Below are 25,903 nucleotides of genomic sequence, written 5' to 3'. Positions count from 1 at the left end.
TTTGTATGTGTGTTTTTTAATTAATATTTTAAACGTTTGTGCTCCTAGGCTGCCCCCCTCACTGGAAGAATTTCACAGACAAATGCTACTATTTTTCGGTTGAGAAAGAAATTTTTGAGGATGCAAAACTCTTCTGCGAAGACAAGTCTTCACATCTCGTTTTCATAAACACAAGAGAGGAACAGGTATGTTTGCAGTATGCTTAGAGAAAACTATCATTTAAGGATTGTTTACATCTGGAAATTGCATGCTTAACTGGGGATTCAAAGATATCAAAAATCCGTAAGTCACATAAACACAGAAGGCCGCATTCTGGCGATTTGGGCTTTATCCAGTGACAAGAGCATTCATGGCATGGGAATTACGTCCTCTTGCTTCCACCTGAAAGATACTGCTGTATTAAGCCTGGAGATGGTGGCTCCTCCCGGTGGCTTCTCCCAGAAGAGCTGTAATATGGAAGAGAAGTCCGCTGGCTGGCACCAAACACCTGTGGAGAGAGAAGCCAAGGGGCATGAGCACTGTAGGGGTGGGTGCAGGGGACAAGGTGTGTGACCTCAGCAGTAGAGAAGGCCCCAGGGCCGAGCTCCCTCATGATCACGCTGGTGACCATTCCCTAGGCCCCTACTATGGGCCGGGCACTGTACAAGGCATCTCTTCTTTACACCTCACAGCAAGCCCAGAACCTGGGGTATTATTATCCCCCTTTTACAGATAAGAAAACTGAGGCCCCACAAGGTTTAATGGCTTTATTTATAGGATGACAAGTAAATGCCGAGCTGAGACTGAAACTGAGGTCCCTCTAGCAACAATGCCAGTGCTCTCTGGTGCCACACTGTTCCAGTGTCCTCCTTCCATTTCCCTAAGTATCTTCAGCAGATGCAGCCCTGACAACAGATGTTTCCTACACTGACTAACTGGGGCCGGGCATCCAGTCAGATGCCTGGGTTTTAGAATATGCAGACGTGGGTTCCATCTCAGCTCAGCCACTCACTACCTTGGTTGCTGGGAAGGCTTACAGACAGGTTGTTTGTGGCACATGGACACGGGAGCTGGCCCAAGGAAGAGCTCAATAACGCCATGGCTGTTCGTGTCATCAGAACACTGGAGCGACGGGTGATAGAAAGGAATGGAGCCTGGTGGGATTCATTAAGGTGTCTGGGTGATTTAGAAGAGGAGCATCCCTTAAATATCATTTACAAACCTATAGGAGGAAAATGCGTCCAAGCCCCCAACCACTGCAAAAAAAAAAAAAAAAAAAAAAAAAAAAAAAAAAAAAAAAAAAAGTGCAGTTAAAAAAAAAAAAGCAGAAGCATGTACACACCATAACACACCTTCTCTTAAACGTCCTTTCTTTTCCCCAAATGTTGCAGGGAAGGGGGCATTCCTCCAGATACCTGTCTCCCCCAAATAATGACACACTGCCACTGATTTGTGTTTCAGCAATGGATAAAGAAGCAGATGGTAGGGAGAGCGAGCCACTGGATCGGCCTCACAGACTCAGAGCATGAAAACGAATGGAAGTGGCTGGATGGGACATCTCCAGAGTATAAGTGAGTGTTCAGAGCCTTCCAGGCTATTCTCTGGTTCTCACCCCTTCCCTGGCCCCTTGCAGTCTCTTCTTTAAACACCCTGTGTCCTAGATGCCCCTCACACTGAGGCTTCTGCTACCTGTTGTGTGTTTCCATGTGTGGTTGAGAATGAGTAAGCTATAAACTAGTTTTGGGGTTTTTTTTCCTTTTCATGGCATGAATTTTTTTTCATTCCTATGGAAAAAAAATCAGAGACTCATAACATCTCGCAGTATGGTAATTGTGGTGAGGTGTTCTCTTCCGTCGCTGCTGTGAAGGATAAGACTACACCAGGCACGATGAGAGCTCACCCCTGTTCAAGGGCCGGGAGCTCACTTCAGGATAACACCGTCAGTGGCCCTGACCCCAGCTGGGCTTCTGGCCAGAGTGTGATTTATGAACTACAATTTTGTGACAGATGCACCAGGCACAAAGATGTGGTGTGTGGGGGATAATCATCCTCTAAGTGTTTGAGAAGTCCTTGTTAGTCTGGTGTGACCTGAATTCTATAAAGGCAGCAACAAAGAATGGAAACCCTTTACAATACCTGCACAGGCTCCCAGGCTCATGGAGACTTCTGGGCTCCTCTTTCAACCGCTAGGGCTGTCCTCTCCACTTCTTCCTTAATACGACCCCAGGGTCAGGAGATGGCTGAATTGTACCAATTTGAATTTCACTTCTTCCAACTCCTGTTTTGCCTTTAATGAATGTGAAAATATGCCACACATGGTACCACATGCAGCAGAATTTATGAAAACTCACCTCTAAATAACCAGCCTTTCCTTTGCTGGAGAAGAGAAGGCAGACACCCTGCAGAGGCTCAGGCAGGCATGAGGCTGTCACGGTTTGGAGGTTTGGAGGCAGCTGTGATCATTGCATGGGGGAGGAGACCGTGGGGTGCCTCAGGCTAAGACAGTGTCGGGAGTATTGAGGTGTGACCTGTCATGGTCAAGGACTGGGAGCTAGGGCCAGAGGTGGTGGAGAAGCCAGTGTGTCTAAAATGTTTCTGTGGGGGCGCCTGGTTGACTCGGCCAGTTAAGCATCTGACTCTTGAGATTTCAGCTCAGGGCACGATCTCAGGGTGTGATGTCCAGCCCCAAGTCAGCTTGAGCCCCAAGGCTCTGCACTCTGCAGAGAGTCTGCTTGAGATTCTCTCTCCCCCTCTGTCTCCAGCTCACTCATATGCGCTTTCTCTTGCTGGCTCTCTAAAAAATAAAATCTTTTTAAAATTTCTTTGAGAGAAAGAGCACATGGAGGCAGGGGCAAAAGGAGAGGGAGAAGCAGACTCCCTGCTGAGCAAGGAGCCCAACTCAGGGCTCTATCCTAGGACCTTGGGATTACGATCTGAGCCAAAGGCAGGTGCTTAACCGAATGAAACACCAGGCACCCCTAAAAAATAAGTAAATCTTTTTTTTTAATAAACATATAACGTATTTTTATCCCCAGGGGTACAGGTCTGTGAATTGCCAGGTTTACACACTTTTCAGCACTCATCATAGCACATACCGTCCCCAATATCCATATCCCCACCACCCTCTCCCATCCCCCTCCCCCCAGCAACCCTTAGTCTGTTTTTTGAGATTGCATCTTTTATGGTTTGTCTCCCTCCCATCTTCTTTCATTTTTTCTTTTCTTACCCCCCAACCCCCCCACATTGCATCTCCACTTCCTCATATCAGGGAGATCATATGATAGTTGTTTTTCTCCGATTGACTTATTTCGCTAAGCATAATACCCTCTAGTTCCATCCACGTCGTCGCAAATGGCAAGATTTCATTTCTTTTGATGGCTGCATAGTATTCCATTGTGTATATATACCACATCTTCTTTATCCATTCATCTGTTGATGGACATCTAGGTTCTTTCCATAGTTTGGCTATTGTGGACATTGCTGCTATAAACATTCAGGTGCATGTGCCCCTTCAGAGCACCACGTTTTTATCTTTAGGATATATACCCAGTAGTGCAATCGCTGGGTCATAGGGTAGCTCTATTTTCAGTTTTTTGAGGAACCTCCACACTGTTTTCCAGAGTGGTTGCACCAGCTTGCATTCCCACCAAGAGTGTAGGAGGGTTCCCCTCTCTCCGCATCCTCGCCAGCATCGGTCATTTCTTGACTTGTTAATTTTAGCCATTCTGACTGGTGTGAAGTGGTATCTCATTGTGGTTTTGATTTGTAGTTCCCTGATGCTGAGTGATGTGGAGCAAAAAATAAATAAATCTTAAAAAAAAAAAAAGTTTCTGTGTGCGTGTGCCTGGGCACAGGGAGACAAATCTTCCACATGACAAGATTAAAGTAGAGGCAGAAACCAGTGTAAGGCCATTTCTTTACAGAACAGTGACTAAACATCAAGATGGAACACTGGAAGGTTTTAAGTCTGCTTGGAAGGTAAGCCTCACAGTGCCCCCAAGGCAAGTGGTTATCTGCCTGCTGGGCCAACAGATATCCTGTGTGCCCCCTCTGCACCTGTCCTTCGGGAGAGGAAGCTATACCACATCCTGGCACTTGGGGGGTTAGCTGGCGGTCCAAGGAGAGCACCCAGCACAGCATGATTATACCTCAGGAGACTCAAAACCGTTGGAAAGGTCGGCGGTAGAGATGAAAGATGGAAGTTATTAAAGGAAAAAGATAAAACTGGTCTTAGACAAGATTGCCGGGGTCTTTTTTTTTTTTTTTTTTAGGGAGTTGAAAGTAGGTGAGTCAAAAAAAAACAAAACAAAACACTTCAGCCACCTCCACTTTCCTCACAGTCCTAAGTGCAAAAAAGATCAGGGTTAGACTCACTAAGAAATTTAGTGGGAAGCCTTCCTCCAAGAAAAAACTGTATTGGCCCATGTGGGATAGATTGAGCTGGACCATTACAGGCTTCACTGGCTTTCCCCAAGTGGCAATCTTCTCCCCTTCCCTCGGCTCTACAAGAGTCAGGTGACTTGGGAGGAGAACACCTGCATCAGTACCTGGGACCTGAGAAGGATGAGCTCACCAGGCCCCTTCCCGGAAACTCCATCCCCAGTCACAGCCACCACGGAACCCCGCAAGGGCCTGGTCTTCTGCACTCCAGCCACAACACCCCATCCCTCTCGCTTACCACCCAGAGGAACACATACACTTGATGAGTCCACGGGATCAAGTTTTTTTTTGGTTTTTGTGTTTGTTTTTTATTTTTTAAAGATTTTATTTATTTGACAGAGAGAGCGAGAGAGGGAACCCAAGCACAGGGAGTGAGAGAGGGAGAAGCAGGCTTCCCACAGAACAGAGAGCCCGATGTGGGGCTCGATCCTAGGACCCTGGGATCATGACCTGAGCCAAAGGCTGATGCTTAACCAACTGAGCCACCCAGGCGCCCCCACGGGATCAAGTTTTAAAAGCAAGAATAAATGAAGCAGATGGTTTATGCGGCCTCAACAACGAAAGGTTAATTTAATTTGACATAAAATAATAGACACTGCTCCAACTAGAAAAGGAGCCGGTGCAGGGAGGTCCGTCCGGGTTCCAGGCTTGGACGTGGCCTTCATCACTGCCAGGTACTCAAGCTTGTGGACCACATGTCCTTCTCTAGCAACCAGTCTTACAGAAGGGCCTGCAGCAGTATTGTGAAAACGAAAGGAAATGGGATTATGTATATAAAACGTTTAAGACAGTGTGTGGCCCATGGGAAGTGCTCGGGAAAGGTCACGTGCTAGTCCCTGTATGAGTATCACTATCATTGTCAGAATCTAAGTGTCGTCACACGTCAGTCACTGCAGAACACGACCACCTGCCCTTGAGGCGTTTTACCATATCCTGACTCAGATGCCACATGCGCTGCCTCACTCAGATCCCACACCAGGGCCGTGAAGGAGAACATTCTCCACCATGACCTGGGGATGGGGTCTGAGCTCCAAGCTCCTAGGGGTCTCTCACCAGTATGTCCTTATATTTCACCACATGTCTATGAAAACTTCTTTCCTGGCCAGCATCAGACCCCGGACTGGAAATGGGGATCCAGCAGCCCACTGTCCCGTGTCCACATTCACTAAATTATCCTGGAGTGCCCGCTGTGAGCCAGTCTCTGTGCTGGCCTAGAGGATATTTCCTAGAGTATAGGGCCGGTGCTACTCATGAGACTTGTTGCTCTAAAGAAAGTCTGATTTCCGGGGCGCCTGGATGGCTCAGTAGGTTAAAGCCTCTGCCTTCGGCTCAGGTCATGATCCCAGGGTCCTGGGATCAGGCCCGGCATCGGGCTCTCTGCTCGGTGGGGAGCCTGCTTCCTCCTCTCTCTCTCTCTCTGCCTACCTCTCTGCCTACTTGTGATCTGTCTGTCAAGTAAATAAATAAATAAATAAATAAAAAGAAAGTCTGATTTCCAAGACCATGTCACAATCAAGCAGACAGACATACCAACCCTAAATGTGGACACAGAAAAGAGCAGAGCTTCAAGGGACATCTCAACATTCTCCTTGAAGGAGTTGACGGAACAAGTAGAAAAATCAGTAGGGATATGGTAAACGCTGTCGACTAACTTGGCTTAATCGATGTTTATGGGCTGCTTCACTCAATAGCTATAAATACACACTTTTCAAGTACATTCCGTATATTCACCAAGACAGACGTGGTGGGCCATCAAACAAATCCTAATGAATTCAAAAAGAACGGAAATTATACAGAATATATTCTCTGACCGAAACAAAATTAAATTAGAAATCAGTAACAAAAAGATAGCTGCAAAATTGCCAAATATTTGGAAATGAAAGGACACACATCTAAATAACCGATGGATCGAAGAAGAAATCAGAAAGGAAATCTGAAAATGTGTCCAAGAAAAGAAAAATGCAACATATCGAAATGTGTGGGATGCAGATGAAACAGGGTTTAGACTCCTTAAGAGTGCTTATGTTTGGAAAAAAAAATTTTAAGCTGAAAATCCATGATCTCAGCTGCCACTTTATATGAGTAGAAGAGGAGCACATTAATCCCAAAATAAGTAGAAGGAAGGAAATAATGATGACCAGAAAGCAGACAATGAAAGAGGACCGGTGAAACCAGGAGCACATCCCAGCGGAGCTTTCTGCTCCTGATAGAATAAATGCAAGTATGTTGCCTGGCAGAGCTCATCACCATTCATGGAGGCTGCCCGGTAGGAGTGGGGGAATCGGTCCCATGTGGGATGTAGATTCTGCCCACTGGCTTGGCTCAGAGCACAACTATAAGGGAACCTTGTAAGGCCTCTCCTGCCTACCCTGCCTGCACCTGCCCACCTTAGATCAGCAGAGACGTGATCGTCTTCCCAAGGGTTTCCCAAAACACACTTGAAGCTCCTCTCTTCCTCTTGTCCATTTCTTGGTCTCCTGCACGGGACATCATTTGGTGGAAGTATCCTGTCAAGTGATGAGTAACACTCCCGTCTCTGCTCTGGGCTGCCTCTCTATCCATGCAGACCCCTCTACATACTATTACGTATTGTGTTTTTTAGACTAGAGAGCTATAGTATGGTGGCCTCCAGAAGGGAACCTTCAGAGTCACCTGATTCACTAAAAACTCACTCTGGTCTATGCTTCACATTTCTAGCAGAGTGGCGCTGGCTTTTAGGCCACCAGCAAGAAATCTATATAGAACCTTGTATCAGAAGAAAATTCTACAGCCAAGTAACACTTCGCAAGATGGAGGTTTTCCTGTTTTGGGGCCAGGCTTTACCAGCAGAAGTTTCTTGGCCCTGAAGCCTCAATCTTGTGGTTGATGAGAAAGTACTAATTCGTGAGGTTGGAAGGGGTTCCCAAGGGAGAGTTTGTGTTCTGCTGCCATGAGGAGAAACCAAAATCCTCAGTGGGGAGGTTCACACCCACTGGCCTACATGCTTGTGTGTTTGCAGCTGATTGGAGCAGGGAGTCCAAGCGCTTCCCAGGTCTCTGGTGTATCTAGAGCATGCTTCCCCGAGTACCTCTGTCGCTACCCAGCCACTTCTGTGATGTGTCTGTGTAGTATGGGACTCAGGGATTGGGGCCCAGGCTTCAGCCATCTTCTTTTCTGATTCTACTTGTAAAGGAAGTTAAGGCACAATTTAAGCTAAAATTTTTCTCTAAAATATATAAACTCTGTTTACGGGACATGTTCTGTTCTGTTATAGTACAAGCATGCAGACTCAGGGTATTTGCTACAAATCACTGCATGTGATTTTGGCTTTTCCAAAGAGATGCTCTGAGACTGGGTGCTTGGGCTGCTGGAAGAATTGCTTCCCCCTGCAGCCTGGCTTCAGGCTCCTCTACCAGCCCACCCCCAACACCAGTGTCCCCTCAAGTCACTCCCTCGCAGCCACAGGACTACGACCCAGTTCTTGTCTCACAGGAAAACCTCGAGCACTGCAGGCAAAGAATTCCAAAGGCTTAGCAAAATAACAGAGAATGGTGATAAACATTACCTCCTCTCTTATCAGTCAGTTATCTTTTGGTCTCTTCTCTAAATCCCATTTATCTATTTAAATGGAAGGATATACAAGGGAATAATACTAAGCAGGTCTTCTCTCCAAAAGTCCTATTTATACAACTTCCTAGTAAACTGAGATAAAGACTATCAGATGTCCCATCATTATACATTCAGGAATCACAGATCTCAAATTCTGTAAACAAAATTGGAATCAAACCCCCTCGGGTTGCTGGCAGGGATTAGGCAAACGTCCATCAGCAGGATCCAGCTGCTCAGGCATTGTTGACATTGCCAAAGGGGTCCCACGAGGTGGATGGAAATACACACAGAAAAGCAGCCATGAAAGTAACCTCTTTTTCCGTCCAACCTCATTTCTCTCTGGCATCACCATGGCGATCTGAGATTTTTAATTCACTTGTTTCTTGTCGGTGACGGAAGTTCCATGAAGGCTGGAATTCTGTCTTCTCCCTGCACTGCAGTGTTGCCGTCATGTAGCTTCATCCTAGCACATAGTAGGTGCTCTGGGGAGATCTGCTGGACTGAATGTGTGAATGAGTATTTCTAACTCTCCCTCCTAAGTATCATCCCTTTTTTACTCTTCTTTAGTTGATGGTTTCATCTAGATTATCTGTCACTAGATTACATTTCATTTTTAAAAAATCACAATATGGGGGCGCCTGGGTGGCTCAGTGGGTTGAGCCGCTGCCTTCGGCTCGGGTCGTGATCCCAGGTCCTGGGTTTGAGTCCCGCGTCGGGATTTCTGCTCAGTGGGGAGCCTGCTTCCTCCTCTCTCTCTGCCTGCCTCTCTGACTATTTGTGATTTCTCTCTGTCAAACAAATAAATAAAAATCTTAAAAAAAAAATCACAATATGTATATGTTTAGTGTGGGGGAGACAATTCTACCTCATCTTCTCACCCTTTAACTGTAAATTTCACCCATCCTTTCCCACTACCCTCTGGTCGTACCTGATACTCCTGTCAAAAGATGTAGGGCATGGTCCTTGTTCTTTCTTTTATTAATGTAGTGTTATCACATTGATTGATTTGTGGATGTTGAACCAACCTTGCAGCCCAGGAATAAATCCCACTTGTTGTGGTGAATAATTCTTTTAACGTACTGTTGGATCCTATTGGCTAGTATTTTGGTGAGAATTTTTGCATTCGTGTTCATCAAGGATATTGGTCATGATTCTCCTTTTTGATGGGGTCTTTGGTTTTGGGATCAAGGTAATGCTGGCCTCATAAAATGAGTTTGGAAGTTTTCCTTCCATTTCTATTTTTTGGTACAGTTTCAGGAGAATAGTTATTAACTCTTCTTTAAATGTTTGGTAGAATTCCCCTGGGAAGCAGTCTGGCCCTGGGCTTTTGTTTGTTGGGAGATTTTTGATGACTGCTTCAACCTTCATCAAGATCAAAAGCTTTTGCACAGCAAAGGAAGCAGTCAACAAAACCAAAAGACAACTGACAGAATGGGAGAAGATATTTGCAAATGATGTATCAGATAAAGGGCTAGTATACAAAATCTATAAAGAACTTACCAAACTCAACATCCAAAGAACTAATAACCCAATCAAGAAATGGGCAGAGGACATGAACAGACATGTCTACAAAGATGACATCCAGGTGGCCAACAGACACATGAAAAAGTGCAATACATCACTCAGCATCAGGGAAATACAAATCAAAACCACAGTGAGATAACACTTCACACCAGTCACAATGGCTAAAATTAACAAGTCAGGAAACGACAGATGTTGGAGAGGATATGGAGAAAAGGGTACCCGCCTACACTGTTGGTGGGAATGCAAACTGGTGCAGCCACTCAGGAAAACAGCATGGAGGTTCCTCAAAAAGTTGAACATAGAACTACCCTATGACCCAGCAATCACACTACTGGGTCTTTACCTTAAAGATACAAATGTAGTGATCCGAAGGGGCACGTGCACCTGAATGTTTATAGCAGCAATGTCCACAATAGCCAAACTATGGAAAGAACCTAGATGTCCATCAACAGATGAATGGATAAAGAAGATGTGGTATATATACACAATGGAATACTATGCAGCCATCAAAAGAAATGAAATCTTGCCATTTGCGATGACATGGATGGAACTAGAGGGTATTATGCTTAGCGAAATAAGTCAATCTGAGAAAGACAACTATCATATGATCTCCCTGATATGAGGAAGTGGAGATGCAACATGGGGGGTTAAGGGGGTAGGAGAAGAATAAATAAAACAAGATGGGATTGGGAGGGAGACAAACCATAAGAGACTCTTAATTTCACAAAACAAACTGAGGGTTGCTGGGGGGGAGGGGGGTTGGAAGGGGGGGGTGGGGTTATGGACATTGGGGAGGGTATGTGCTATGGTGAGTGCTGTGAAGAGTGTAAACCTGGTGATTCACAGACCTGTACCCCTGGGGATAAAAATATATGTTTATAAAAAATAAAAAATTTAAAAAAAAACTGAAATCTTGCCATTTGCAATAACGTGGCTGGAACTAGAGGGTATTATGCTAAGCAAAATAAGTCAATCAGAGAAAGACAATTATCATATGATCTCTCTGATATGAGGAATTTAAGAGGCAAGATGGGGGTCGTGGGTGTTAAGGAAGGAAAAAAATGAAACAAGATGGGATCAGGATGGAACCAAACCATAAGAGGCTCTTAATCTCATGAAACAAACTGAGGGTTGCTGGGGGTTGCGGGGTAGGGATAGGGTGGCTGGGTTATGGACATTGGGGAGGGTATGTGCTGTGGTGAGTGCTGTGAATTGTATAAGCCTGACAATTCACAGACCTGTACCCCTAGGGCAAATAATAATACATTATATATTTTATGTATGTGTGTGTGTATATGTGTGTGTGTGTGTGTGTGTGTGTGTGTATGACATAGATAAAAAAAGATGTAGGGCAATAGGGGCTGTGTCCTCGGGTGACCCTAGGACACCCTATGGCTGACGGGGCAATGAGTCATTGTTTATGGGAAGAACCTTCCGCCGCACATGTTTTTACAGACCCTCCACATGAGGCAAGCTTGTCTTCTCAGGCAGTAACCACAAGCTTTTATGCAAGAACCTGCTTCTTATAGAAAATTCAGCTTTCAAGTTTTGAGTCCTAGAAGCACATCTAATGAATTGCGTAGAAACAGAATTGAAAAGTGCAGACTCAGGCAAAGTGGTGTTTTGAGCTGCGGCATCCAAGTTAACAAGCCCCAAGTGAATGCATCCTAAAGAAAACTTGTTTTTGAGCATTTCTCTCCCAAAAAAGGTAGGGAAACAGAGGAGTCATTTTCAGTAAGATTAAATTACTATTTCTTTCTAAAGCAGACTGTCATAACCCAAGGTTGGTGGGTGTAAATTCTCAGAAATGTATATTAGCAGTCCCTCACTTTCCCTGCCTGACACTAACAGGTCATGGGCAAGGTATCAAAATGTGCAAGGATCCCCCTGGTTCTCTTGTGAGTGAGAGTGTGTGTGTAGCGTGTCCACTGAGTACATGTATAGTCACACACACACACACACACACACTGGAAGGTTACTCATCTAACCATGTTGCCAGAAGGATTCACTCCCTCAGCATTCTGATGCAGCAGCTTAGTGAGTTGATTTCTCTGTGGCAAAAATAACAAGCCTGCAGGGAGATGCTGTGTTACCCACTACCCTGCAAAACAGCTGCTTTTTATTCTGAATAAGAACACTCCTTAAACAGTGCATTTTCCTTCCAGGACAAATGACAGGATGCAGTTTTGTTTTTTACATTTCTCTGCTGCTCTTGGGTAAAGAAAACTGTGGCGTGACTTGCAAATAACACTCAACTTCTTTTTATTAAAAGAAATTGGAAAGCTGGACAGCCAGATAACTGGGGTCATGGCCACGGGCCAGGAGAAGACTGTGCTGGGCTGATTTATGCTGGGCAGTGGAATGACTTCCAGTGTGAAGACATCAATAACTTCATTTGCGAAAAGGACAGAGAGACAGGTAAGCAGGAGTGGAGATCTGAGGGTGGGCTGCAGAGCCTACCTCCTGTTCAAGGGTGACATATAAGGAGGGTAAGGGCTTTGAATGCAGGCTCTGCAATGGGGTTCTAGTCCCGGTTAGGCCACTTGTTAGAGGGAAGGCTGTAAACCCCAGGGAAATAGTAACAGTATCCTCTTCATGAGGTTGTTGTGAGAGCTTAAATAAGTTGATAAATGTGCCTCAAACGTACAGGAAGTAAGTATTAGACTAACTGTTCTAGGTCATTATCTTGTAATATTGTCAGTTAATAAATTTGGTACCAGTGTCATGCCTCTTTTATAGAGTTCCACACACGGAGATTTTAGGCGGCCAACCATTCAACTCCACGTGTATTTATTGAGCATCTAATCTGGGCCGGGGGCTATGCTAGATAATGGAGGGAGATGGTCTATACCCCTGAAAAGCCTGTAAGCCAAAGAAGCTTTTGGATGTATCTATTTTTTATTTTAAAATCTAAAGCTTCATGTAATACATGACCCTTTTCAGAATGGGGCATCTTTGTTTTCTTCATCAGGACTAGATTTAAACATTTATGGTAGGAGTAGGAGGAAGTGGGGAGTGAATCCCAATAAGTATGGATTTCTTGTGGAGTGATGAAATGTTCTAAAATTAGGTACTTCTAAATTGTACAAATTTGTGAATATACTAAAAACTACTGAACTGTATACCTTAGGTGGATGAATTTTATATGTGAATTATGTCTCATAAAACCTTTATGAAAATGGTGGTGGCAAACAAAAAAACCTCAAATACATTTTCTCAAACTATTGTTGGTAGTAACCAGGGCACAGATTCTCCATACATCCATTCAACAGTCAGGTGTCTAACTCTTGATTTCAGCTCAGGTCATGAGTTCAGGGTCCTGATTTGAGCCTCACAGTGGGCTCTGCACTCAGTGGGGAGTCTGCTTGCGGATTTTCTCTCTCTCCCACCCTCCCCCCACAACTATTCACACACCAGTCTCTGTCTCTCTCTCTAAAATAAAAAGAAGCAACAGCAGCTTAGTTTCCTGTCCAGGGGCTTTGGCCTAAGGGGCAGCCTCCGGTTTAGACCACATCTAGGGGCCTGTGGGTAGTGGCTGCAGCCCTTGCACACTATCCTTCAGACTCACTTAAGCTCACTGGCGTCTCCCAGAAAGGAGCTTAGACCCTTGTCCAGTGCATCCATGTTTGCAGCTGTCACTAGGGGCCATATCTACATGGCTTGGTTCCAGTGGCCTGTGGGTCTTATACTCATGGATCCTGCAGGACTGTAACCAGCAGAGAAAGAGTTCTTACACAGCTACCACCCCCCTCCAGGGCACAGCAAGAGATAACAGACCCAGGAGCTCCACTTTCTGTGAAAGACACGTGTCCACTTATCACCATGACTGCAGACTGAGGCATAGGCTTGTGATGAAGGACACCTCTAAGGCCTGACTGTAATCATTTCCAGAGGTCTGGAGGACAGTCACTATCTCCATGCTCTCTCTCTGCTGTGCTCCAGAGCACCAGCGTCTCCTGGAGGGGAGCTCTTGCATGTGTCTGGTGGGCTAGGGGACCTATCAGATTGGCATACATCTGAGGCCTTCCTAGGGAACAGAGGCTGGGGGATGCCATCTCTGTGCTCTCCCTGTGCCCACGGGTATTTTTGCAAATGACACCTCCAGATCACCTGGCCTTGGTGGCCTTCAGAGCTTACACATGTGGTCCCACAGGACTGTGTCTGTTTGCAGTCTTTAAACACTGCTGCCTGAAGGTCTGACTTCCAATCAGCCTGCATCTAGGTGCTGACTGTGATCTTCCCCTTTGGGACACTGACCTTGGCACGCCCTCAACTATGGGGAGCTATTAAAAATAAAATAGGCTGCTTGGACAATCAGAAAGTTTGAGAGACAACCAAGAGCTAGAGTGGGGTTGAACGGTAAGGTTTATCTCCTACATACGGCCGCTCCTTAAGACTGGGAGAGGTGGTCTCATCTAATGCATTGAAACCAGCAGATAGTCAAGCAAAATGAAGAAACGGAGGAAAATGTTCCAAACAAAAGAGCAAGATAAAACTTCGGCAGCAAGGGGGGAACCCTTCATAAAGTGGAGATAAGTAACTTCCCTGATAAAGTGCTCACAGTAATGGCCATCAAGCTGCTCACTGGAATACTGGGGAAGATGACGGAATAGGAGAATCCTGAGTTCACCTTGTGGCAAAGACACCCAAGAGAGCAGCTACCTCCATGCGACTAACTGAAAACTGGCGGAACAGACCTCCCACAGCTAATCAGAGAGGAGGTCATATCATAAGAGAAAGGAGGGGCAGAGATGTGGTTGGAAACCAGACCCCCACTGTGACTAACGAAAATGGGAGGGACATCACAAGCATGGTGAGGCGAGAGGATAGGACCCCACGCCAGGCACCTGGAGAGCTGGAGAGCAAAGGGAAACTGAGTCCCTACCCTTAAAATGTCAGCATACATAACTCTACCCAAGACACGGCACAGAAGCAGTAGTTTGAAAAACACCTGGGACTTATCTTAGAACATGTGCTGAAAGGGCAGAGATCTGAAGATTTCTCTAGGGATAAAGTACTGGTGGGCACCATTTCTTTTTCCCAGCCTAGATAGCCAAGGCAAGCCAAGGCTAGCAAGCGAAGGGGAGCCAATGCTAACACTCTCCATCTACCTTAAATGCTCTGCCCTGGCATTCTCCTGCAGACCCCCTGCCCCCCAACCAGCCCACCCACCCATCTCAGCAAGCATCCCTCCAGAGCAGGTCCTACCCTGCCACACCTGGGAGGCAACCCTGGCCCGGATACCACTACTCCAAAGTGACTCCTGCCCCGGGAAGATGAGGGGATGTTCCTACAGCTGGCTGCACAGGGAACAAACCTGTCCTTTGGTGGGCCTGCTCAGATGCAGGCAGCTAGCCTGACTGCTGGCCCACCCATTTGTGAACTCATGGTGGCTGCTGACAGGCCTCTCAACACACAGGGAGCAAACCCTGCCTGGTGCACCCACAGCAGGCAAAGTGGGTCATTCTAGCTGGCTGTGCTGAAGGCAGTCAGCTCAGCCACAACAGGAGGACACCTGCAGCCCACACAGGGGATACCCTTGGAGCACCTGGTTCTGGTGACTGGAGGGATTGCATGATAGCACCCTACAGGACCTCTTTTACACAAGGCTACTACTTTCAAGACCAGGAATTGCAGCTGACTGACCTAATACATAGAAACAAACAGACAAAATGAGGAGCCAGAGGGATATGTCCCAAATAAAAGAACAAGATAAAATCACAATAAAAAGCTAAATGAATGGACATAAACAATATGGCTGGTAAAGAATTCAAGGTAATGGTCATAAAGGTACTCTCTGCACTTGAGAAAAGAATGTATGAACTCAGAATGTCAGCAAAGAGATAGAAAATACAAAAAGAACCAGTTGGATGGAAAGATTTCAGTAGCAAAGAATACACTAGAGGGAATCAAGCCAATTAGAGGATGCAGAACAGATCAGCAGTCTGGAAGACAGGGTAATGGAAAGTGGCCAAGCTGAACAGCAAAAAGAAAAAAGAATAAAAATTAGAGTAGGTTAAAGGGCACTCTGTAACATCATCAAGCATAATAACATGCACATTATAGGGATCCCAGAAGAGAGAAAAGGGCAGAATACTTACTCGAAAGCTTCCCTAATCTGAGGAAGGAAACAGACATCCAGGCCCAAGAAGCATACAGAGCCTCTAATAAGATGGAGCCAAGGATATCTACACCAAGACACATAACAATTAAAAAATAATGAGAATTTATGGGCTAATTGGGTAATGAGTATTAAGGAGGGCACTTGTGATGAGCAGTGAGTATTACAGGTAAGTGATGAATCACTAAGTTCTATACCTGAAACCAATTTTACCATATATGTTAACTAACTAGAATTTAAGTAAAAATGTGGGGGGTGCGAATCAAGAGAAAAGAAAACTAGTATTTGCAAGGGAAACCCCATAAGCCTTATCACTCATAATTGAAACAGAGATAGAGTTTCCCAGATAATCAAAAGCCAAAGGAGTTCATCACCACTAAACTAGCCTTACAAGAAATGTTAAAGGGACTTCTTTAAGCTTAAAAAAAAAGTGCTAATTAATAACAAGAAAACATGCAAAAGTATAAATCTTACTGGTAAGGATAAACAGTAAAAGTGGTGGATTAATCACTTATAAATCTGGTAGAAGGTTAAAAGACAAAAGTAGTAAAAATAACTATAACTACAAAAATTAGAAATACACAAGATGAAATGTGATATCAAAAACAAAATGTGGGAAGTGGGAGTAAAGATGTAGAGCTTTAGAATGCAAACTTAAGTTGTTATCAAGTTAAAATAGACAGTTATAAATATAAGTAGTTACATGTAAGCTTCATGGTAACAATAAAGTAAAACCCGTAGTTGATACACAGAAGATAAAAAGAATCTAAGCATACCACTAAAGCAAGTCATCAAATCACAAAGAGAGCAAAAGAAATGAATCAAGAGGAACTATAAAACAACCAAAAAGCAGTTTTTTAAATGACTAAGTATACACCTATCAACTGTTGCTTTAAGTGAATGAAATGAATTAAATTAAATTTTCCAATCAAAATCAGCTACATGAAGTAGCCAAATGGATAAGAAAACAAGACCCGTGCGTATGCTGCCAACAAGAGACTCACTTCAGACATAAAGGTACACACAAGCTGAAAATGAAGGAATGGAAAAAGATATACCAAGCAAACAAAAACCAAAAGAAAGATGGGATAGCTATTTTATATCAGACAAAAGAAACTTTAAACAAAGACTATATAAGAGACGTTACATAATAATAAAGGGGTCACGGGGCGCCTGGGTGGCTCAGTGGGTTAAGCCTCTGCCTTCAGCTCAGGTCATGATCCCAGGGTTCTGGGATCGAGTCCCGCGTTGGGCTCTCTGCTCAGCGGGGAGCCTGCTTCCCCCTCTCTCTGCCTGCCTCTCTGCCTACTTGTGATCTGTCAAATAAATAAATAAATAAATAAATCTTAAAAAAAAAAATAATAATAATAAAGGGGTCAGTCCAACAAGAGGATGTAACATTTATAAATATTTATGGACCCAATATAGGAGCACCTAAATACATGAAACAAAGATTTAACAGACCAAATAGACGGCAGTACAGTAGCAGGGGACTTTATTACCCAACTTACATCAATGGCTAGATCACCCAGACAGAAAATCAATGAGGAAACATCAGCCTTAAACAATGTATTAGACCAGATAGACTTAACAGACATACTAAACACTCCATCAAAAATCAACAGAAGGGGCACCTGGGTGGCTCAGTGGGTTAAGCCTCTGCCTTCGACTCAGGTCTTGATCTCAGGATCCTGGGATTGAGCCCCGCATCGGACTCTCTGCTCAGCGGGGAGCCTGCTTCCCCCTCTCTCTCTCTGCCTGCCTCTCTGCCTACTTGTGACCTCTCTGTCAAATAAATAAATAAAATCTAAAAAAAAAAAAGTCAACAGAAAACATTCTTCTCAAATGTACATGAAGCATTCTCTAAGATCATATATTAGGCCACAAGACAAGTTAAATTAAACTTAAGGAGACTGAAATCCTACCAAACATCTTTTCTGACCCCAGTGATATAAAAGTATAAATCAATTACAAAAGGAAAACTGGAAAATTCACCAATATGTGAAGATTAAACAACATGCTACTAAATAAACCAGTAGATCAAAGAAGAAATCAAAAGAGAGATCAAAAAATTCCTTGAGGGGCACCTGGGTGGCTCAGTGGGTTAAGCCTCTGCCTTCAGCTCAGGTCATGATCTTAGGATCCTGGGATCGAGTTCCGCATCGGCAGGGAGCCTGCTTCCCCCTCTCCCTCTGCTGCTCCCCCCACTTGTGCTCTCTCTCCTTCTCTCACTCTCTGTCAAATACATAAATTCTTTTAAAAAAAAAAATTCCTTGAGACAAATGAAAATGGAAATACAACATACCAAACTTACAGGATGCTGCAAAAGCAGTTCTAAGAGACTTCATAGCAATAAATGCCCACCTCCATAGACAAGAAAAGCTCAGATAAGTAACCTAAGTTTACATCTCAAAGAACTAGAAAATGAAGTCCAAAGTTAGCAGAAGGTAGGAAATAACAAAAAGGAAAGCAGAAGGGAATGCAATGCCGACTAAGAAGACACTGTAAAAGCTCAATGAAAATAAGAGCTGATTCTTTAAAAGGATAAAACTGACAAAACTATAGCTAGGCTCGCCACAAAAAAGAGCAGACTCAATTTTAAGTAAAATCAGAAATGAAAGTAGAGATATTACAACTAATACCACAGAAATACAAAGATCATAGGAGACTATTCTGAACAATTATTGACAGGAAATTTGACAAGCTAGAAGAAATGGATAAATTCCTAGAAACATAAACCTACCAAGACTGAATAACAAAGAAAAGAGAATACATGAACAGACAGATTAGTAGTAAGGAGATTAAATCAGTAATCAAAAACTTCCCAACAAACAAGTCCACAGCCAGAGGGCTTCACTGGTGCATTCTATCAAACAATGCAAAGAAGAATTAATACTAACCTTCTCAAACTTTTCCAAAAAATAGAAGAGAGAATACTTCTAAACTAATTTTACAAAGCCATCATTATCTCGATACCAAAACCAGAGAAGTATGCCACAAGAAAATTACAGGCCAATATCTCTGATGAACATAGATGCAAAAATCCTCAACAAAATATTAGCAAACTGAATTCAACCATATATTGAAAGGATCATACACCATGAGAAGTGGGATTTATTGCAAGGAGGCAGGGATGGTTCAATATCCATATACCAATCAGTAGGATACATTTACAAAATGAAGGATAAAAATAATACCTCAATAGATACAGAAAAGCATTTGATGAAATTCAGCCTCCATTTAGAATAAAATAACTCTCAACAAAGTGAATAGAGAGGCCTCAACATAATAAAGGTCTTAGAAGATAAGCCCATAGCTGACATCATATTCAATGGTGAAAAGCTAAAAGCTTTCTGTCTAAGATTAGAAACAAGACAAGGATGTGCCCATTCTTGCCATTTTTGTTCAACATAGTATTAGAAGTCCTAGCCAAAGCATTAAGGAGGGCATGTGATATGATGAGCACTGGGTGTTATATGCAACTAATGAATCTTTGAACACTACACCAAAAACTAATGAGCTACTATATGTTGGCTTTATGTTGTCCTGTATGTACTAACGATGTACTATATGTTAAATTTAAATTTTAAAATATCCCATTCAACTAACATCTTTTTTTAATGGAGATAGAAGTGTTTTCAAATGTATGGGGTGGGGGAGTCCTAACCAGAGAAATTAGAGGGAAAAAGAACAGGCATCCAAATTAGAAAGGAAGAAGTAAAACTGTCACTATTCACAAATGGCATGATTTTATATATAGAAAATCCTAAAGATTCCACTAAACAAACAAACAAAACACTTGTTAGAACTAGTAAATGAATTCAGTAAAGTTGCAGGATAAAAAACCAGTATACCAAAATCTGTTACATTTCCATACACTAATTATGAATGCTAAGAAAAATTAAGAAAACGTCTCCACTCACAATTGCATCAAAGAAAATACCTAGGAATAAATTAACCGAGGAGTGAAAGATCTGTACATTGAAACCTTACGAGACATTGATGAAAAAAATTGAAGATGACATAAATAAATGCAAAGATATTCCATGCTCATGGATTGGAAGGATATTGTTAAACTGTCCATACTAGCCAAAGCAATTCAGTCCTATCCCTATCAAAATTCCATAGAGATTCTTCACAGAAATAGAACAATCCTAAAATTTGTATGAAACCACAAAAGACCCCAAAGAGCCAAAGCCATCTTGAGAAAGAATAAAAAAGCTAGAAGCATTTTGAAATGTGATTTCAAACTATATTATAAAGGCACAGTAATGAGAACAGTATGGTACTGGCATAAAAACAGACATGTAGATCATGGACCAGAATAGAAAAATAAGCCCATACATATATGGTCAATTAACTGACAAAGGAGCCAAGAATACATAACAGCAAAAGAATAGTATCTTCAATGAATAGTGTTAGGCAGACTGGAGCCATATGCAAAATCATGAAGTGTATATCATACACAAAAATTAACTCAAAATGGATTAAAGACTTAAGACCTGAAACCATAAAATCCCTAGAAGAAAACATAAGCAGTACGCCCCTTGACCATCAGTCTTGGTGATGATTTTTTTCATCTAATACCAAAAGCAAAGGCAACAAAGGCAAAAATAAACAACTGGAACTACATCAAACTAAAAAGCTCCTACACAGCAAAGGAAGCTTTCGAAAAAATGAAAGGCAGTCCAACCCTCCATTAATAGATGAATGGATAAAGAAGATGTATTATATGTATACAATGGAATACTATTCAGCCACAAAAAAGAATGAAATCTTGCCATTTGCAATATTGTGGATGGAGCTAGAGGGTATTATGATAAGCAAAGTCATGAAGAGAAAGACAAATACCATATGATTACCCACATGTGGATTTTAAGAAACAAAACAAATGAACACATGGAAAAAGAGAGAAAGACAAACCAAGGAATGGACTCTTAACTATAGAGAACAAACTGATGGCTACCAGAAGGGAGGTAGGCTGGGGGGATGGGCAAAATAGGGGATGGAGGTTAAGGAGTGCACTTGTCATGATGAGCACCAGGAATTGTTGAATCACTGTATTATACACCTGAAACTAATATAACACTCTGTGTTAGCTGGAATTAAAATTAAAACTTCAAGAAGTTAAAAGAAAAAATTATTTTTCTAACTGTGATGACAGGTGTTAACTAGATTGCTGTGGTGATCATTTCAGAATGTATACAATTACCAAATCATATTGTACACCTGAAACATACTAATACGTGGTGTGTCAGCTATACCTCAATTAAAAAAAAAAAAGAAAGAAATTACAGTAGAGGGTGAGAAGTGACCCAGACTTGTCATTTGTTTGCCTTGTTTGGCCACTTGGGATTTGAGTTGAGCCCAGAATAGGCTTCTTCAAAAGGAAATTTACCTTTTAGTTAATCTGAATATAACCTTACAGGCATTTCTTTGAAAAAATAACTGAATGTTGCATTTTGGAATCTTTTCTATTAAAATACATGTTCCTTTTTTTTTTTAATTGTACATTAATGGTATTCTTTAAGAAAAACTAAATGCCCATTATTTTTCCTCTCTTTTAGTACTATCATCTGCATTATAATGGACTGTGATATAATAACATGAGCAAACTTCTGGATGGTTCTCAAAGGGAAAGGATACTGCTCTCTGATTGTATCACCTTCTCTCCAGATTGGAAAAAAAAGCACTGAAGACCAGTTTCTGAAAAGATTGACAGCTGGTTATCTTTACCATCCTCCTTTACTCAAGGACTTCAGAACTAAAATGTTCCCCCAGTATGATATATTGATTTTCAGTATGCAAATGGACTGAATCACATAGATTTTTCTCAGCCAGTAACTGTATAATTATGCAAAACACATCTTCCAAAGTATGGATTGCTCCAATCAGAAAAAAGCCTATCATTGGTTGTTGAGCTCTAAGAACTTAAACTGTATTGTGTAAACAGTACCTTACATTTCTAAAATCCCAAACGTAAGAAAAATATGCAGACATACAGATATATAAGCCAACTCTTAGTGATAATATGAAATATACTTAAAGAGCTTTTAAAACTTTGTATTTTTGTACAAAATATTTGCCTTTTTACAATTTTTTCCTTTTCTTCTTTTTTTTTTTTTTTGTCCTTTAACCAATATAATACATGGAGCCAAAGAAAACAATAATGGTACTAATAAAAAAAAACTCCTAGGGTTTCTTGTCAGATTTAATTCTACCCAATGGCAAAAAAATTTTTTTCAATTGTGGTTTTAAAAAAAATTAAATATATGTGTGTATATATTTTTTAATGTAGCATTTCCTCAGAAGAGTCAATCACTTGAAATGTCTACAAATATCCTTGCAGATTTTGCCAGGGTACGTCAAGGCTGAACATATATATGGCTCAGTCAGGTGGGCTGTGTATTGAGTCCATCACCAGCCAGCATTCTTGCTGTGTGCCTGGCTGGGCCCAGAGGAAGTGGTCAACTCAGAATGTGCTTCTGCTTCATTTTGGTGGGAGTTAGGAGTGGTAGAAAGGTATCTGTTGGAAAAGACAGAGCACCTAGAAAGCCTTGTTTTGTGGCTGCAGTATGAATGTGTGTGGTATCAGACTCCTAATAGAGCTGCTAATGACTGTCAGGAAAGTATAGCATCCTATCAACCAAGGACAGAGATACAAGAAAGATGGGGAAAGCTATACGCTATCTGGAAAGTTTGTGTTTTCTTAATTCACGTTCCAAAAAGCATAACTCCAAGGCGCATGCATAATGAAATGCAAGAGTCAACTTTTGGCCACTACATTGAACGACTGCAAAGAACCCTTCCTCTGAGTCCATCCTCCTCCTATTCCTCGACTTGCCATTGAAAAGTTTAACAAGAAATGTGCTGAAAATAGGCATTAGATATCATTGATTCTTAAAGGTAAGATTTCTATCCAACAGAATTCCTCTCCTCCCCTTCCAAGGAGCTTCCCAGGCAATGCTGCTACCTATCCCAAATAAAATGGTAAAAGAATAAAGACAGAGTTTGACTTTCACACCTGTAGCTGTGTGGACTATGTTGTCTTACCCCTGGTCACCATCCATGCCATCTCCCATCTCTGCAGCCCGAAGTGGCCATCTCCTCAGCATCTTTATGCCCTGATGCCTGGTCCATGTAGCCTGGTCATGTGGGCAGGACCCACTGGCATCTGGGCCCCATGACACAAGTCAAGGGCTGTACTCTAGTACTTATTCAGGCTCAAGACTGTTCATAGATGAAACCCAACCACTCAAGACCTTTCAGAGACTAAACCAAATCGCCTTTTTTGTCCTTTTCCTGTTTAAGTAATTAAGATTCATGCCTAGAAGCAACTTAAATGTCTTCTGCCCCCATGAGAAGGGAATAGCTAGTTCCCACAGCTGGGATTGCTCCTGTCCTAGCCCTGAACTTACAGAGCTCTCATTGTCAGGCACTACAGCAAGTGCTTGAGTCAGACAATTTCATGTCCTCCTCCCAGCAGCCCTATGAAGCAGGCTTTTCAACCCTCCCCACTGACAAAAAAGGGGAGGATCAGAAAGAGTTGACATCATTTTCTCAGTCACACCATCACCAGTGAGACAGGATTCAGATCTGAGCTCTGAAAATGATCTAATGTTCTTTAGAACCCAAGGTCCTTCTTAATACCACCCTGAATAAAATCAGATCTGAGTATCTCACATTATAAGATGCCTCACATGCTTCTCTGTGCATTTAGCTATTTACACAGCAGGCTTCTGTTCACCTACTCACAGCTCATGCTCTTTTGGGAGGAGAGATTTAATGATGTCTTCAGGCACCTGATTTCCTACATGCTGGGAGAAGGGAATTTTTCCTTCCTTACTGGCTCTTGAAAGGATGAATCCATACCAGGAGGGGGGAAAAAAAACAAACCCTTTCTTCTTCTCTTAATATTCATCTGCTCCCCCACCACCCTTCCAATTTGAAGGAGTTAAAATTTAAGCTAAAGCCGACAACAAATAGTAATAGCCACTCCCATTTTAAAAACCAGATGTTTAAGGAAGTAGGAAGCTATGTAAGTCAGGTAACAATACCAAGCATATCCTCTTTGCCTCAGATGACAAAGCTGGTCTCTTCTTGAAAAAGTAAGCATATTAACTCATTCATGACTCAAAGAAGTCACACAAGAAGAATAATAGTTTTAATATGTTTGGCATTTTCACCGACATTATCTCCTCTAATCTTTATACAAAACCTATTGCCCTTACTTTATCTTTTAAAGGATTTATTTATTTGAGACAAAGAGTACAAGTGGGGTGAGAGGGAGAGTGAGAATCTCAAGCAGAAACCCCTCTGAGCATGGAGCCTGACGGGGGCTCGATCTCACAACCCTGAGATCATGACCCAAGCTGAAATCAGGAGTCCGAGGTTTAACTGACTGAGCCTCTCAAGTGCCCCTTGTCCCTACTTTAGAAATCAGAGAACAGGGACTACTTGGAAGACTTGCTGTTGCCCACACTGCTGTCACAGTAGCCTTCAAAAAGGCAAATCTGATCAGGATCCTCATTCTTAATTTAAAATCCAAGTCCATCCTACCCCAAATCCTCAGCCTAGCATCTTCCAAAGAATCACAGGTTCCCACTCACACCTCCAGCCTTCCCTCCAGCTGCAACCCCACCCTCCCTCCACAGGCACCCAAACAGCCTTCCAAGCCACCTGCACTTACCCCATGCTCTTTCTCACCCCCACACTTCAACTGACTCCTTCCTCATCTTTTTTTCCTGGAAAGAACCTTCTTTAAGACTCAGCCCAAGCATCACTTCTTGTCTGATTCCTTTCCCAACAAACGCACCTTGTCTGATTCCTCTTTCCATGCCAAACACTATGCACAAGTGTGCTGGATGAAACAATAAAACTCCTTCACTGTGTTAGATCTACAGATTAGTTGCAAGACCAAAAAACGACTGAATTGGAAGAGAGGAAAGTGAATGTGGCCAGTCCGTTATAAAATCATAAAAGCACCAAAGAGTGGGAGAAGTCAAGCAAGAGAAATGAAGGAATTCATGTTTCTCATCCAGTATATTGGATCTAAGTATATTATACATGTTATTCCATCAACATGAATGGAAGAAGATAGACTGAAAAAAATCAGATGATAAAACACTTTCATCCTTTTACCAAAGTATGGCCCTGAGTCTGGGAAAAGCTTTAGAAACTTTTTCTAAATGGCAGTGCAATCAAGTATCTCTTCTCTTGCTATTATACTCAACAATTTTACAAGTACAGGTGGACTTTCCAGTGTTTTTGAGATGTTGCTCTATACAATAGTTCCATTTTCCTAGGAAGAATCCCTTAATGGAATGGTGTTGTGATTTATAGAATAAACATATATATATATATAAAAAATACGTATGTTATATACTATATATAGAAGTATATAGTATATAATATATATACATATTATACATACATATATACATAGTATATAATATATACATACATATTATACATACATATATACATAGTATATAATATATACATACATAATATACATATTATATATATGCTTACTTTTTCAAGACTAAATATTATATATTAAAATTTATAATTAAAATTATAATTATAATTTAAAATTAAATTATATATATATATTTTTTAAATGGGCATAACCAAAGGATCTCGATTTAGTCTTCTTGACCAGGTATGGAGAACTGTCCTTTGGCCAGTCTTCTAATCTTTGGTGCCAGAGTTTACTGTGCTCTTTTTTTTTTTTAAGATTTTTATTTATTTATTTGACAGAGAGATCACAAGTAGGCAGAGAGGCAGGCAGAGAGAGAAGGGAAGCAGGCTCCCTGCTGAGCAGAGAGCCCGATGCGGGGCTCAATCCCAGGACCCCGGGACTATGACCTGAGCCGAAGGCAGAGGCTTTAACCCACTGAGCCACCCAGGCGCCCCTACTGTACTCTTTACACGTCACACATTGCTGTGACCCACCAAATCATGGCTGGAAACTACAGAGAATTATAGGTGTCTTAGAATCAATTCCTGGGGCACCTGGGTGGCTCTGTTGGTTGAGCAGCTACCTTCAGCTCAGGTCACGACCCCAGGGTCCTGGGATCATGCCCCTCGTCCAGCTCCTCCCTCAGCAGGGAGCTTGCTTCTCCCTCTCCCTCTGCCTGCAGCTCCATCTGCTTGTGCTATCTCTGTCAAATAAATAAATGAAATATTTTTAAAAAATAAAATCAATTCCTGTGCCATGGAGCAGGAGCCACGCCAGGCCTGACAATC

The 25,903-nt window shown here is 42.4% G+C and overlaps 1 protein-coding gene across 1 annotated transcript in view; it reads left to right on the top strand.

The window, feature by feature from the left end:
- The window catches only part of COLEC12 (collectin subfamily member 12), a 192,722-nt gene extending 170,049 nt beyond the window's left edge, over positions 1-22,673 (top strand). Inside the window, exons 7-10 of the mRNA XM_047698586.1 lie at positions 49-185; positions 1,441-1,550; positions 11,804-11,949; positions 21,220-22,673. Of these exons, the coding sequence (XP_047554542.1) occupies positions 49-185; positions 1,441-1,550; positions 11,804-11,949; positions 21,220-21,239 (413 nt within the window). The 3' untranslated portion in view covers positions 21,240-22,673. The remainder of the gene's footprint in view (positions 1-48; positions 186-1,440; positions 1,551-11,803; positions 11,950-21,219) is intronic.
- The last annotated feature ends 3,230 nt before the right edge of the window (positions 22,674-25,903 follow it).

Source organism: Lutra lutra, chromosome 12 (genome assembly GCF_902655055.1).
Source record: "Lutra lutra chromosome 12, mLutLut1.2, whole genome shotgun sequence".
NCBI lineage: Eukaryota > Metazoa > Chordata > Mammalia > Carnivora > Mustelidae > Lutra > Lutra lutra.
Note: the sequence above shows the minus strand (reverse complement) of the source record. Positions and strands in the feature narration are given on the sequence as shown.